Here is a 13,792-nt window from a genome sequence, read left to right on the forward strand (position 1 = left end):
GATGGAGGGGGGAGGCAGGAATTTGGGGAGGGGGTGGAAAGGGGCGCAGGAATTTGGGGGTGGAGAGGGGGGCAGGAATTTGGGGAGGGGGTCTGGGATGGAGGGGGGGGCAGGAATTTGGGGAGGGGGTCGGGGATGGAAAGGGGGGGGGCAGGAATTTGGGGAGGGGGTGGAAAGGGGGGCAGGAATTTGGGGAGGGGGTGGAAAGGGGGGCAGGAATTTGGGGTCGGGGATGGAAGGGGGGCAGGAATTTGGGGTCGGGGGTCGGGAGATGGAGGTGGAGGGGGAGAAATTGGGGGTCGGGAGGGGAGGGATGGAGGGAGAGGGGTCGGGGGGAGAAGGATCCGAGGGAGAGGGGGAAAAAACGGGGGTCGGGGGGAGAGGGAAGGAGCGGGGGTCGGGGGGAGAGGGAAGGAGCGGGGGTCGGGGGGAGAGGGAAGGAGCGGGGGTCTGGGGGAGAGGGAAGGAGCGGGGGTCTGGGGGAGAGGGAAGGTTCGGGGGTCTCGGGGTGGAGGGACCGGGAAGATCCGGGGGAAATCCGGGGGAAGGAGCCGGGATGGAGGCACCGGGATCGGCTGGAGAGGGGATGGAGAGACCGGGGAGAGCCGGGGGAGCGGGGACGGAGGGAGCGGACGGAGAAATCCCGGGGATGGATCGGAGATATTCCGGGGACGGAGAAATCCCGGGAATGGAAAGGAGAGACCCCAGGAATGGAGAGACTCCGGGAATGGAGAGGAGATCCCGGGAACAGAGAGATCCCGGGGATGGAGGGAGCGGAGAGGGGACGGAGAAATCCCGGGAATGGAGAGGAGAGATCCCGGGGATGGAGAAATCTCAGGAATGGAGAGACCCCAGGAATGGAGAGACCCCAGGAATGGAGAGACCCCAGGAATGGAGAGGAGATATTCCGGGGACGGAGAGATCCCGGGAATGGAGAAATCTCAGGAATGGAGAGACCCCGGGAACGGAGAGATCCCGGGGATGGAGGGAGCGGAGCGGGGACGGAGAAATCCCGGGAATGGAGAGGAGAGATCCCGGGGATGGAAAGCAGAGACCCCAGGAATTGAGAAATCCCGGGAATGGAGAGACCCCAGGAATTGAGAGATCCCGGGGATGGATTGGAGATATTCCGGGGATGGAGAAATCCCGGGAATGGAGAGGAGATCCCGGGAATGGAAAGGAGAAATCCCGGGGATGGAGGGAGCGGAGCGGGGACGGAGAGAGAGATCCCGGGGATGGAGAAATCCCGGGGATAGAATGGAGAGATCCCGGGATAGAAGGATCGGAGAGATCCCGGGGATGGAGAAATCCCGGGATAGAAGGGTCAGAGGGATCCCGGGGGTCGCAGGGATCCCGGGAATGAGGGGTCGGAGGGATCGGGAAGGGGAGAACCGGACCGGGAGAGCGGGATCGGGGAGAACCGGGACGGAGCGGCCGCGGGGATGCGGGAGGTCCGGGAATGGAAAACCGGGATGGAGAAGGTCCGGGGATGGAAAAGAGGGAACGGGGATGGAAAACCGGGATGAGGGAGAAGGTCGGGGATGGAAAAGCGGGAACGGGAGGAGGTCCGGGATGGAAAAAACGGGATGAGGGAGGTCCGGGAATGGAAAATTGGAATGCGGGAGAAGGAGCGGGGACGGAAAACCGGGAACGGGGATGGAAAACCGGGATGCGGGAGGTCCGGGGATGGAAAAAACGGGATACGGAAGGTGTGGGGATGGAAAAGCGGGAACGGGGATGGAAAACCGGGATGAGGGAGAAGGTCGGGGATGGAAAAGCGGGAACGGGAGGGTGGAAGCGGCCGGGGGGGATGGAGGGATGCGGGAATGGGAGAGAGGGAAGGAAGGAGGAGGAGGAGGAGGAGGAGGAGGAGGAGGAAGAGCGGAGCGGGCAGGTGGGAGAGGGGCAGGGGAGAGGGAGGAGAGAGGGACGGGGCAGAGGAGGAAGAGGAGGAGGAGGAGGGAGGGAAGGGGGAAAGGAGGAAGAGGAGGGATGGAGGGAGCGGAGGAAGGTGAGGAGGGAGAAGCGATGGAGGAGGAGGAGGAGGAGGAAGAGGAAGGAGAGGAGAAGGGGATGAGGAGGAAGAGGAGAAGGGGATGAGGAGGAAAAAAGGGATGGAGGAAGAGGAGAGAGGAGAGAGGGGAGGAAGGCACGGAGGAGGAAGAGGAGAAGGGGATGAAGAGGAAAAAAGGGATGGAGGAGGAAGAGGAGAGAGGGGAGGAAGGCACGGAGGAGGAAGAGGAAAGGAGAGAGGGGAGGAAGGCACGGAGGAGGAAGAGGAGGAGGGGATGAGGAGGAAAAAAGGGATGGAGGAGGAAGAGGAGAGAGGAAGGATGAGGAGAAAGGGGAGAGCAGAAGGAGGAAGAGGAGGAAGGAAGGGAAGCGGAGCCGGAGGGAAGAGGAGGAAGAGGAGAGAGGGGAGGAAGGCACGGAGGAGGAAGAGGAGAGAGGGGAGGAAGGCACGGAGGAGGAAGAGGAGAGAGGGGAGGAAGGCACGGAGGAGGAAGAGGAGAGGAGAGAGGGGAGGAAGGCACGGAGGAGGAAGAGCAGAGAGGGGAGGAAGGCACGGAGGAGGAAGAGCAGAGAGGAAGGATGAGGAGAAAGGGGAGAGCAGAAGGAGGAAGAGGAGGAAGGAGGGGAAGCGGAGCCGGAGGGAAGAGGAGGAAGAGGAGGAGGAGGAGGAAGAGGAGCGGGACGAAGGCTCCGGGGCCGCGGGCCGCCGCCGGGGCCGGGCTTTAAGTAGCGGCCGAGCGGGGCCGGCGGATCGATGGATATAATTTTCCTCAAACTCGGAAAATAAAGTTCATCGCTGATCAAATTTGAAACCAGCTGCGGCGGCGCGGCCCGAAATGGGCTTCGATCGGGGGGGGGGGGCGCACCCAGGGACCCCCCCCGAGGGACGGGCACGCGCGGGGGGCGGGGGGCGCGCACCCCGGAAAGGCTCCGGGACCCCCTCCCCAAAAATCTCCTCGAGCAGGGTGCGGGATTCACCCCCATCCCCAAAAATCTCCTCGAGCAGGGTTTGGGATCGCCCCCTCCCCAAAAATCTCCTCGAGCACGGTGAGGGATCGCCCCCTCCCCAAAAATCTCCTCGAGCAGGGTTTGGGATCGCCCCCTCCCCAAAAATCTCCTCGAGCAGGGTGCAGGATCGCCCCCTCCCCAAAAATCTCTTCGAGCAGGGTGCGGGATCCCCCCTCCCCAAAAATCTCCTCGAGCAGGGTGCGGGATTTCCCCCCTCCCCAAAAATCTCCTCGAGCAGGGTTTGGGATCGCCCCCTCCCCAAAAATCTCCTCGAGCAGGGTTTGGGATCGCCCCCTCCCCAAAAATCTCCTCGAGCAGGGTTTGGGATCGCCCCCTCCCCAAAAATCTCCTCGAGCAGGGTGCAGGATCGCCCCCTCCCCAAAAATCTCCTCGAGCAGGGTTTGGGATCGCCCCCTCCCCAAAAATCTCCTCGAGCAGGATTTGGGATCGCCCCCTCCCCAAAAATCTCCTCGAGCAGGGTGCGGGATCGCCCCCTCCCCAAAAATCTCCTCGAGCAGGGTGCGGGATCGCCCCCTCCCCAAAAATCTCCTCGAGCAGGGTGCGGGATCCCCCCCCTCCGCAAAAATCTCCTCGAGCAGGGTTTGGGATCGCCCCCCTCCCCAAAAATCTCCTCGAGCAGAGTGAGGGATCGCCCCCTCCCCAAAAATCTCCTCGAGCGGGGTTTGGGATCGCCCCCTCCCCAAAAATCTCCTCGAGCAGGGTGCGGGATCGCCCCCCTCCCCAAAATGTCCCCCAGGAGGGTCCCCAAAACCCGCGTGACCCCCCCCCCAAATCGTGCCGCCCCTCCCCTCATTCCAGCTGGATTTTGGGGAGGGGTCTCCCCCCATTTTGGGATCTGGGGAGCACCCAGGAGTGGGACCCCCCCCCCCATTTTTTGGGTCCGGGTGGGGGGGGGTCCCCCCTGAGAGCCCCTCCCCCCATTCCAGCCGCCCCCTCCCCATTTCGGTTCTGGGGACCCCCCCCCAATTCCCTCCCGCCCCTCTGGGTTGGGGGTCTGGGGGGTCTGGGGGCGTTTTGGGGGTGGGGGGGGAACTGGGGACGTTCGGGGGTGACCGAGGAGGGTCCATGTGGTTCCATGTGGGTCTGAAGGTGCCCATGGGGGTTCCATGGGGGGGTCCGGGGAGGTCTCTGAGGGTCTCTGTGTGCCCATGGGGAGGTCCGGGGGGGTCTGGGGGTGTCCATGGGGGTCTCTGGGTGTCTCTGGGTGCCCATGGGGGGGTCCGGGGGGGTCTTGGGGTGGTCTGTGTGGGTCCATGAGGGGTCTGGGTGCCCATGGGGGCTCCGGTGGGGTCCATGGGGGTCTATGGGGGGGTCCATGTGGGTCCATGGGGTTCTCCGGGTGCCCATGGGGAGGTCCGGGGGGGTCCGGGGGTCCATGTGGGGGGGTCCTGGGGTGTTCATGGGGGTCCATGTGTGTCCATGGGGGTCTCTGGGTGCCCATGGGGGCGTCCGTGGGGGTCTTGGGGGGGTCCATGTGGGTCCATGGGGGTCTTGGGCTGTCCGTGGGGGTCTCCGTGTGCCCGGGGGGGGTCCGGGGGGGTCTGGGGGGGTCCATGGGGGTCTCCGGATACCCATGGGGGGGTCCCGGGGGGTCCGGGGGTCTCTGTGTGCCCATGGGGAGGTCCGGGGGGATCTATGGGAGTCCATGGGGGTGTCCATGGAGGGGTCCGTGTGGGTCTGGGGGTCCATGGGGGAGTCCATGGATGTCTCTGTGTGCCCATGGGGAGGGTCCGGGGGGTCTGGGGGTGGTCTGTGTGGGTCCATGGGGGGGTCCGGGGGTGTCCATGGGGGTCTCTGGGTGTCTCTGGGTGCCCGGGGGGGTTCCATGGGGGATCCATGTGTGTCCATGGGGGGGTCCGGGTGTCCATGGGGGGGGTCCATGTGGGTCCGGGGGTGTCCATGGGGGTCTCTGGGTGCCCATGGGGGGGTCCGGGGAGGTCTTGGGGTGGTCTGTGTGGGTCCATGGGGGTCTCTGGGGGTCTCTGGGTGCCCATGGGGGGGTCCGTGGGGGTCTTGGGGTGGTCTGTGTGGGTCCATGGGGGTCTCTGGGTGCCCATGGGGGGGTCCGGGGGGGTCCATGGGGGTCTCTGTGTGCCCATGGGGGGGGTCCCGGGGGTCCATGGGGGGGTCCGGAGGTGTCCATGGGGGTCCCTGGGGGTCCGTGGGTGTCTCCGTGTGCCCAGGGGGGGGTCCGAGGGGGTCTTGGGGGGGTCCATGGGGGGGGTCTGGGAGTTTATGGGGGGGGTCCAGGGATCCTTGGGGGGTTCCGTGGGGGTCTATGGGGGTCTCCGTGTGCCCATGGGGGGGTCCGGGTGTCTCTGGGTGCCCGGGGGGGTTCCATGGGGGGTCTCTGTGTGCCCACGGGGGGGGTCCGGGGGGGTCCATGGGGGTCCATGGGGGTCCATGGGGGTCCATGGGGGTTTCATGGGGGGTCCAGGGGGGTCTCTGGGTGTCTCCGGGTGCCCATGGGGGGGTCCGTGGGGGTCTTGGGGTGGTCTGGGTGGGTCCATGGGGGTCTCCGTGTGCCCGGGGGGGGTCCATGTGGGTGTCCGGGGGGGTCTGGGTGCCCAGGGGGGGTCCTGGGGGATCTGGGGGAGTTCATGGGGTGTCTCCGTGTGCCCATGGGGGGTCCGGGGGTGTTCAGGGAGATCTATGGGGGGGTCCATGTGGGTCCATGGGGGTCCATGGGGGGGTCCGGGGGTGTCCCGTGTGGGTTTCATGGGGGTCTCTGGGGGGTCTCTGGGTGCCCATGGGGGGGTCCGGGGGGGTCTATGTGGGTCTGGGGGTCCATGGGGGGTCCATGTGTGTCCATGGGGGGGTCCGTGTGGGTTCCATGGGGGTCTCTGGGGGTCTCTGAGTGCCCGTGGGGGGGTCCGGGGGTGTCCGTGTGGGTTTCATGGGTGTCTCTGGGGGTCTCCGTGTGCCCATGGGGGGGTCCGGGTGTCCATGGGGGGGGTCCGGGTGTCCATGTGGGTCCATGTGGGTCCATGTGGGTCCATGGGGGGTCCATGGGGGTCTCTGGGTGCCCATGGGGGGGTCCGGGGGGGTCTTGGGGTGGTCTGTGTGGGTCCATGGGGGTCTCCGTGTGCCCATGGGGAGGTCCGGGGGGGGTCCGGGGGTGTCCATGGGGGTCTCCGGGTGTCTCTGGGTGCCCATGGGGGGGTCCGAGGGGGTCTTGGGGGGGTCCATGTGGGTCCATGGGGGTTTCATGGGGGGTCTTGGGCTGTCCGGGGGGGTCTCCGTGTGCCCAGGGGGGGGTCCGCGGGGGTCTGGGGGGTCCATGTGGTTCCATGTGGGTCCATGGGGGGGTCCGGGGGGGTCTGGGGGTCCATGGGGGTTCCATGGGGGTGTCCATGGGGGTCTCTGGGTGCCCGTGGGGGGTCCATGTGGGTCCGTGTGGGTCCATGGGGGGGGTCCGGGTGTCCATGGGGGGGTCTATGTGGGTCTGGGGGTGTCCATGTGGGTTCCATGGGGGTCCACGGGGGGGTCCGGGCCCCCCCAAACACGAACCTCAGCAGCTCCTCGGCAGGTCCCGGTTCGGGAGGGGGTGGGCGATGCAGAAAGAACCGCGGGTCGGGGGGTGCCGAGGTTGTGGGGAGGGGGGTGGGGAGGGGGCGCAGCGCGAGCCGCGTGTGTTTTCGTATCTGTCTGGTCTCGTGGAATTATGAAAAATTCGCCCATCGACAGCGCGGCTCAGGCTCGATTAGGGCAGATGGGACATGACAGCCCCCGATCAATACGGGCCCGGCCGCCCAAGTGTCAAGTAATGAATCAATTTCGACTAAATTTTCCATTTTTCAGGGGCCGTTCGGCGAGAGAAGAATATCCTCTTTTGTAAAGATATTATTATCGATTGCGGCGGCAATTTGACATCAGGGGTAGTTAATTCCACTCAGAATAAAATTGAAAACACTTGAGAGCGGGGAGAGAGGGAGAGACAAAGGATGGGGGGGGTCGGGAAGGGGGGCGGGGGGCGCGGGAGGGGAGAGGGGAGCGGGGTAGAAAGGGAGAGGGGTGAAAAAAGGGGAAAAAAAGGGGGGAAAGGGTGAGGGGTGAGGGGAAAAATGGGGGGAAAAAAGCGGGGATGGGGGAAAAATGGAGGGGGAGGGATTGGGGGGGGAAATGGGGATTTGGGGGGGAAAAAATGGGGATTTGGGGGGAAAAAAATGGGGGATTTGGGGGAAAAATGGGGGATTTGGGGATAAAATGGGGATTTGGGGGAAAAAAATGGGGGATTTGGGGATAAAATGGGGGATTTGGGGGGAAAAAAATGGGGGATTTGGGGATAAAATGGGGGATTTGGGAAAAAATGGGGATGGAGGGGTGAAAAAAGGGGAAAAAAAAGGGGGAAAAGGGGTGAGGGGTGAGGGGGGAAAATGGGGTGAAAAATGCGGGGATGAGGGAAAAATGGAGGGGAGGGATTGGGGGGGAAATGGGGATTTGGGGGGGAAAAAAATGGGGATTTGGGGGAAAAAATGGGGATTTGGGGGAAAAAATGGGGGATTTGGGGGGAAAAAATAATGGGGATGGAGGGATTGGGGTGAGGGGATGTAGGAAATGGGGATTTGGGGATAAAATGGGGGATTTGGGGGAAAAAAAATGGGGGATTTGGGGATAAAATGGGGGATTTGGGGGAAAAAAATGGGGGATTTGGGGGAAAAGGGGGATGTAGGAAATGGGGATTTGGGGATAAAATGGGGGATTTGGGGGAAAAAATGGGGGATTTGGGGATAAAATGGGGGATTTGGGGGGAAAAAATGGGGGATTTGGGGATAAAAAATGGGGGATTTGGGGATAAAATGGGGGATTTGGGGGGAAAAATGGGGGATTTGGGGGAAAAGGGGATGTAGGAAATGGAGATTTGGGGATAAAATGGGGGATTTGGGGGAAAAAAAATGGGGATGGAGGGGTGAAAAAAGGGGAGGAAAAAAGGGGGAAAAGGGGTGAGGGCGCGGCGGGGTGAGGGGGCAAAATGGGGTGAAAAAAGCGGGGATGAGGGAAAAATGGAGGGGGAGGGATTGGGGGGGGAAATGGGGATTTGGGGGGAAAAAAATGGGGGATTTGGGGGAAAAAAATGGGGGTTTGGGGGAAAAAAATGGGGGATTTGGGGGGAAAAAATGGGGATTTGGGGGGAAAATGGGGGATTTGGGGATAAAATGGGGGATTTGGGGGAAAAAATGGGGATGGAGGGATCGGGGGTTTGGGAGTTTTGGGATGGAATGGGGATGGAGGAGGGATAAGGGGGGATGTTGGGATTTGGGGGTGGCGGGGAGATGGAGCGGGGATGAGTCTGGGGTTCCTGGATCCCAAAATCCCAAAATCCCAAAATCCCAAAATCCCCAAATCCCCAAATCCCCATCCCGGGTTCCTGGATCCCAAAAATCCCAAAATCCCAAAATCCCAAAATCCCCATCCCGGGTTCCTGAATCCCAAAATCCCCATCCCGGGTTCCTGGATCCCAAAATCCCAAAATCCCCATCCCCGGATCCCGAATCCCAAATCCCGGATCTGCACTCCCAGCCCTGCAGCGCCTCCCGTCCCAGAGCATCCCAAACCCCAAATTCCGCATCCCAAATCCCAAATCCCGCATCCCAAATCCCAAATTCCGCATCCCAAATCCCAAATTCCACATCCCAAATCCCAAATTCCGCATCCCAAATCCCAAATCCCGGATCCCAAATCCCAAATTCCACATCCCAAATCCCAAATCCCGCATCCTAAATCCCAAATTGCGCATCCCAAATCCCAAATTCCACATCCCAAATCCCAAATCCCGCATCCCAAATCCCAAATTCCACATCCCAAATCCCAAATCCCGCATCCCAAATCCCAAATCCCACATCCCAAACCCCAAATTCCGCATCCCAAATCCCAAATCCCACATCCCAAATCCCAAATCCCACATCCCAAACCCCAAATTCCACATCCCAAATCCCAAATTCCACATCCCGCAACACCCCCCGTGCTGCAGAGCCGGGATTTGGGATTTGGGGTGTCGGGAATCCGGGATGTCGGGATTTGGGATGCTGGAATTCCGGGGATTTGGGATTTGGGATCCCGGGGTGTCAGGGTTTGAGCTGTCGGGATTTCAGGGATGTCAGACTCCGGGATTTTGGGATTTGGGACGTCGAGGCTCGGGAACCCCCGGGGGTTTTGGGATGCCGGGAATGCCAGAGCTCCGCGATCCCAAACCTGGGGGGATCTGGGATGTCGGGGCCCTGGATTTTGGGATGTCAGGGTTTTGGGATTTGGGATATCGGGGTTTAGGGATTTGGAATGTCGGGGACCCGGGATTTTGGGGTGTCAGGATGTCGGGGTTTTGGGGTGTTGGGGATTTGGGATTTGGGATATCGGGGTTTAGGGATTTGGGATGTCAGGGTTTTGGGATTTGGAATGTCGGGGTCCCGGGGATTTGGGATTTGGGATATCGGGGTTTAGGGATTTGGAATATCGAGGTTTTGGGATCTGGGATGTCGGGGCCCTGGGATTTTGGGATATGGGGGTTTTGGGATTTGGGATGTCGGGGTTTTGGAATGTCGAGGTTTTGGGATTTGGGATATGGGGGTCCTGGGATTTTGGGATGTTGGGGTTTAGGGTTTTGGAATTTCGAGGTTTAGGGATTTGGGATGTTTGGGGTTTGGGATTTGGAATGCCGGGGGTTTGGGATTTGGAATGTCGGGGTTTTGGGATTTGGGATATCAGGGATTTGGGATTTTGGGGTGTCAGGATGTCGGGGTTTTGGGATTTGGCGGGGGTTTGGGATTTGGGATATCGGAGATTTGGGATCTGGGATGTCGGGGCCCTGGGATTTTGGGACGTCGGGGATTTGGGATGTCGGGGTTTAGGGTTTTGGAATTTCGAGGTTTAGGGATTTGGAATGCTGGGGTTTGGGTTTTGGGATGTCGGGGATTTGGGATTTGGAATGTCGGGGACCCGGGATTTTGGGGTGTCGGGATGTCGGGGTTTTGGGATTTGGCGGGGGTTTGGGATCTGGGATGTCGGAGCCCTGGGATTTTGGGATGTCGGGGTCCCGGTGTCTGAAATGTCGGGTTTTTGGGATTTGGGGTGTCGGGGTTTTAGGATTTGGGATGTCGGGTTTTTGGGATTTGGGGTGTCGAGGCCCTGGGATTTTGGGATTTGGGATGTCGGGGTTTTGGCATGTCGGGGATTTGGGATTTGGAATATTGGGGTTTTAGGATTTGGGATTTGGGGTCCCGGTGTCTGAAATGCCGCATTCCCACCGCGATTCACGATCCCTTTTATTTTTTTTTTGCGGGGGGGGAGCCGCTTTTTTTCGGGAATTCCACCCCCGCTCGCAACGCCAGCCCCCCGCAACCCCAACCCCGCCGGAATCCGGGCTCGGGGACCCTCGGGCCACCCCCGGCCGTGTCCTTGTCGCCCGTCCCGGAGCCGTCCCCGCTCCCTCCCGCTCCCGGTGCCGCCGCCGCCGCCGCCGCCGCCTTGTTTAATGTTTCAATTTGGAGGAAGCAAAACATTCAATCAGGCGGATTAACTGGTTAATGCCGCCCATCGCTCACTGTCGCTGTCGCCGCCGCCGCCGCCGCCAGCGGGGACCAGCCCGGGCCACCCCCCCCCACCCCATCCCCATCCCCACCGAGGGTCCCCGCGGCTCGCGGGGGGTCCCTGGGTGTCCCCTCGGTGTCCCTCAGTGTCCCCTCACTGATGCCTTAGTGTCCCCTCGGTGTCCCCTCACTGTCCCCTCGGTGTCCCTTTGGTGTCCCAGGGGGTCCCTCGCTGTCCCCTCGGTGTCCCCTCGGTGTCCCTTTGGTGTCCCAGGGGGTCTCTCGGTGTCCCCTCGGTCTGCCGGGGGTCCCCTCAGTGTCCCCACGGTCCCCTCAGTGTCCCTTCACTGTCCCCTCAGTGTCCCCTCGGTGTCCCTCAGTGTCTCTTTGGTGTCCCTTTGGTGTCCCAGGGGGTCCCAGGGGGTCCCTCAGTGTCCCTTTGGTGTCCCCTCAGTGTCCCCAGGGTCCCCACGGTCCCCTCACTGTCCCTTCACTGTCCCCTCAGTGTCCCTCAGTGCCCCTCGGTGTCCCCTCAGTGTCCCTCAGTGTCCCCACAGTGTCCCCTCGGTGTCCCCTCAGTGTCCCCTCAGTGTCCCCTCAGTGTCCCCAGGGTCCCCACGGTCCCCTCAGTGTCCCTTTGGTGTCCCCTCCGTGTCCCCAGAGTCCCCACGGTCCTCTCGGTGTCCCCTCAGTGTCCCCCCAGTGTCCCTTCACTGTCCCCTCGATGTCCCAGGGGGTTCCAGGGGGTCCCAGGGGGTCCCTCGGTGTCCCTCAGTGTCCCCTCAGTGTGGCCTGTGTCCCCTCGGTGTCCCCTCGGTGTCCCCAGGGTCCCCACGGTCCCCTCGCTGTCCCCACGGTCCCCTCGGTGTCCCTCTGTGTCCCTTCACTGTCCCCCACGGTGTCCCAGGGGGTCCCTGGGTGTCCCCTCGGTGTGCCTCAGTGTCTCCTCAGTGTTCCCTCACTGTCCCCTCACTGTCCCCTCAGTGTCCCTCACTGTCCCCTCAGTGTCACCACGGTCCCCTCACTGTCCCCTCACTGTCCCCTCAGTGTCCCTTTGGTGTCCCCTCAGTGTCCCCTCGGTGTCCCCAAAATGTTTGGGACATGCCAGAACCCCCTGGGACCCTGCGGACCACCCTGGGACCCCCTGGGACCCCGAGGGGACACCGAGGGGACACTGAGGGGACAGCGAGGGGACAGTGAAGGGACACCGAGGGGACAGCGAGGGGACACTGAGGGACACCGAGGGGATACTGAGGGACACCGAGGGGACCGTGAAGGGACAGTGGTGACACTGAGGGGACACTGAGGTGACACAGGTGACAGGGACAGGGACAGGGACAGGGACAGGGACAGGGACAGCGACAGGACACGGGGGCGGTTTGCCGGGTCTGGATCCGCCCCTCCCCCTCGTTAATAATTAATTAAGTTAATTACCCCGCGGTGACCCCGCCCCCCTCGGGGCACCGCGACCCCCGGGAATGGGGGGGGCGGTCCCGGTCCCGGTTCCGGTTCAGGTTCTGGTCCCGGTTCTGGTCCAGTTCCAGTTCCAGTTCCAGTTCCAGTTCCAGTTCCAGTTCCAGTCCCGGTCCCGGTCCTGGTTCCGGTTCTGGTTCTGGTTCTGGTCCCGGTGCCAGTTCCAGTTCCAGTTCCAGTTCCAGTTCCAGTTCCAGTTCCAGTTCCATTCCCGGTCCAGGTCCAGGTCCCGGTCCCGGTCCCGGTTCCGGTTCTGGTTCTGGTCCCGGTGCCAGTTCCAGTTCCAGTTCCAGTTCCAGTTCCAGTCCCAGTTCCAGTTCCAGTTCCAGTCCCGGTCCAGGTCCAGGTCCAGGTCCCGGTTCTGGTTCTGGTTCTGGTTCTGGTTCTGGTTCTGGGGCCCGGGGGAGTGTCCCTGTCCCTGTCCCTGTCCCTGTCCCTGTCCCTGTCCCTGTCCCTGTCCCTGAGCGTGTCCCTGTCCCTGTGCCGGTCCCGGCCCGGTTCGGTTCGGTTCGGTTCGGTTCGGCTCGCGGAGCTCAGCAGAGCGCAGAGATGATCAATATTCGATTTAGGTGCCGGTACCGGTTCTGGTCCCTGTCCCTGTCCCTGTCCCTGTCCCTGAGCGTGTCCCTGTCCCCGTCCCCATCCCGGTCCCGGTTCGGTTCGGTTCGGTTCGGTTCGGCTCCGGGAGCTCAGCAGAGCGCAGCGATGATCAATATTCGATTTAGGTGCTGGTACCGGTTCTGGTCCCGCTCTGTCGGGGCTGTCCCTGTCCCTGAGCGTGTCCGGGTGCCCGTGCCGGTCCCGGCCCGGTTCGGTTCGGTTCGGTTCGGTTCGGTTCGGCTCGCGGAGCTCAGCAGAGCGCAGAGATGATCAATATTCGATTTAGGTGCTAATTCGCCGCCGCCGGAGCTGTCAGCGGGTGATGGATGGGGGGCGGCGGGGGGGCGGGGGGCGGCTCGGGGGGGCTCGGGGGGGTTCGGGGGGGCGGATTTGGGTCGGGGGGGTTCGGGAGGGGGTTCGGGAGGGTTCGGGAGGGCGGATTTGGGTCGGGGGGGCGGCACCGAGCAGCGAGAGCGGCGGGATGGGAACCGCCGGGGGTGGGGAGGGGGCGAGAAACCCCCTGAGGGATCCTCAAAAAACCCAAAGACCCTCCCCAAAACCCCCCGGAATCCCCAAAAAACCCCAGAGACCCCTCCCGAAAAACCCCCCGGGATCCCCCAAAAATCCCCGGGACCCTCCCAAAATAACTCAGAGACCCCCCCCAAAAAAACCCCAGAGACCCCTCCCAAAAATCCCCAGGGATCCCCACCAAAATAACCCCAGAGACCCCCCTGAGGGATCCCCAAAAAACTCAGAGACCCCCCCCAAAAATCCCCAGGGATCCCCTCAAAAAAACCCAGAGACCCCCCCGAAAATAACTCAGAGACCCCTCCCAAAATAAACCCAGAGACCCCCCCGAAAATCGCCAGGGATCCCCCAAAAAACCCCAGAGACCCCTCCCAAAATAACCCCGGGATCCCCCCAGAAAAACCCCAGAGACCCCTCCCAAAATAACTCAGAGACCCCCCAAAAAAACCCCAGGGATCCCCCCAAAAAAACCCCCAGAGACCCCCCCTAAAATAAATCAGAGACCCCCTCAAAAAAACCCAGAGACCCCCCCGAAAATAACTCAGAGACCCCTCCGAAAATAAACCCAGAGACCCCCCCGAAAATCGCCAGGGATCCCCCAAAAAACCCGAGACCCCCTCCCAAAA

General features: G+C 62.2%; 1 protein-coding gene across 1 annotated transcript; it reads right to left on the reverse strand.

Annotated features, from left to right (window-relative positions):
• Positions 1 to 5,811: 5,811 nt before the first annotated feature.
• LOC117010162 (proline-rich protein 2-like) lies at positions 5,812 to 6,324 on the reverse strand. Its single transcript, XM_033084419.1, has one exon. It carries the CDS (start codon positions 6,322 to 6,324, stop codon positions 5,812 to 5,814), a length of 513 nt encoding a protein of 170 aa, XP_032940310.1.
• Positions 6,325 to 13,792: the final 7,468 nt, after the last annotated feature.

This window comes from Catharus ustulatus, chromosome 39, assembly GCF_009819885.2.
Source record: "Catharus ustulatus isolate bCatUst1 chromosome 39, bCatUst1.pri.v2, whole genome shotgun sequence".
In the NCBI taxonomy this organism is placed as follows: Eukaryota; Metazoa; Chordata; class Aves; order Passeriformes; family Turdidae; genus Catharus; species Catharus ustulatus.

What these genes read in the sequence shown, in the direction of transcription:
- LOC117010162 (XM_033084419.1), bottom strand. Translation starts at nt 6,324, where the DNA reads ATGGACCCCCCAGACCCCCGCGGACCCCCCCCTGGGCACACGGAGACC.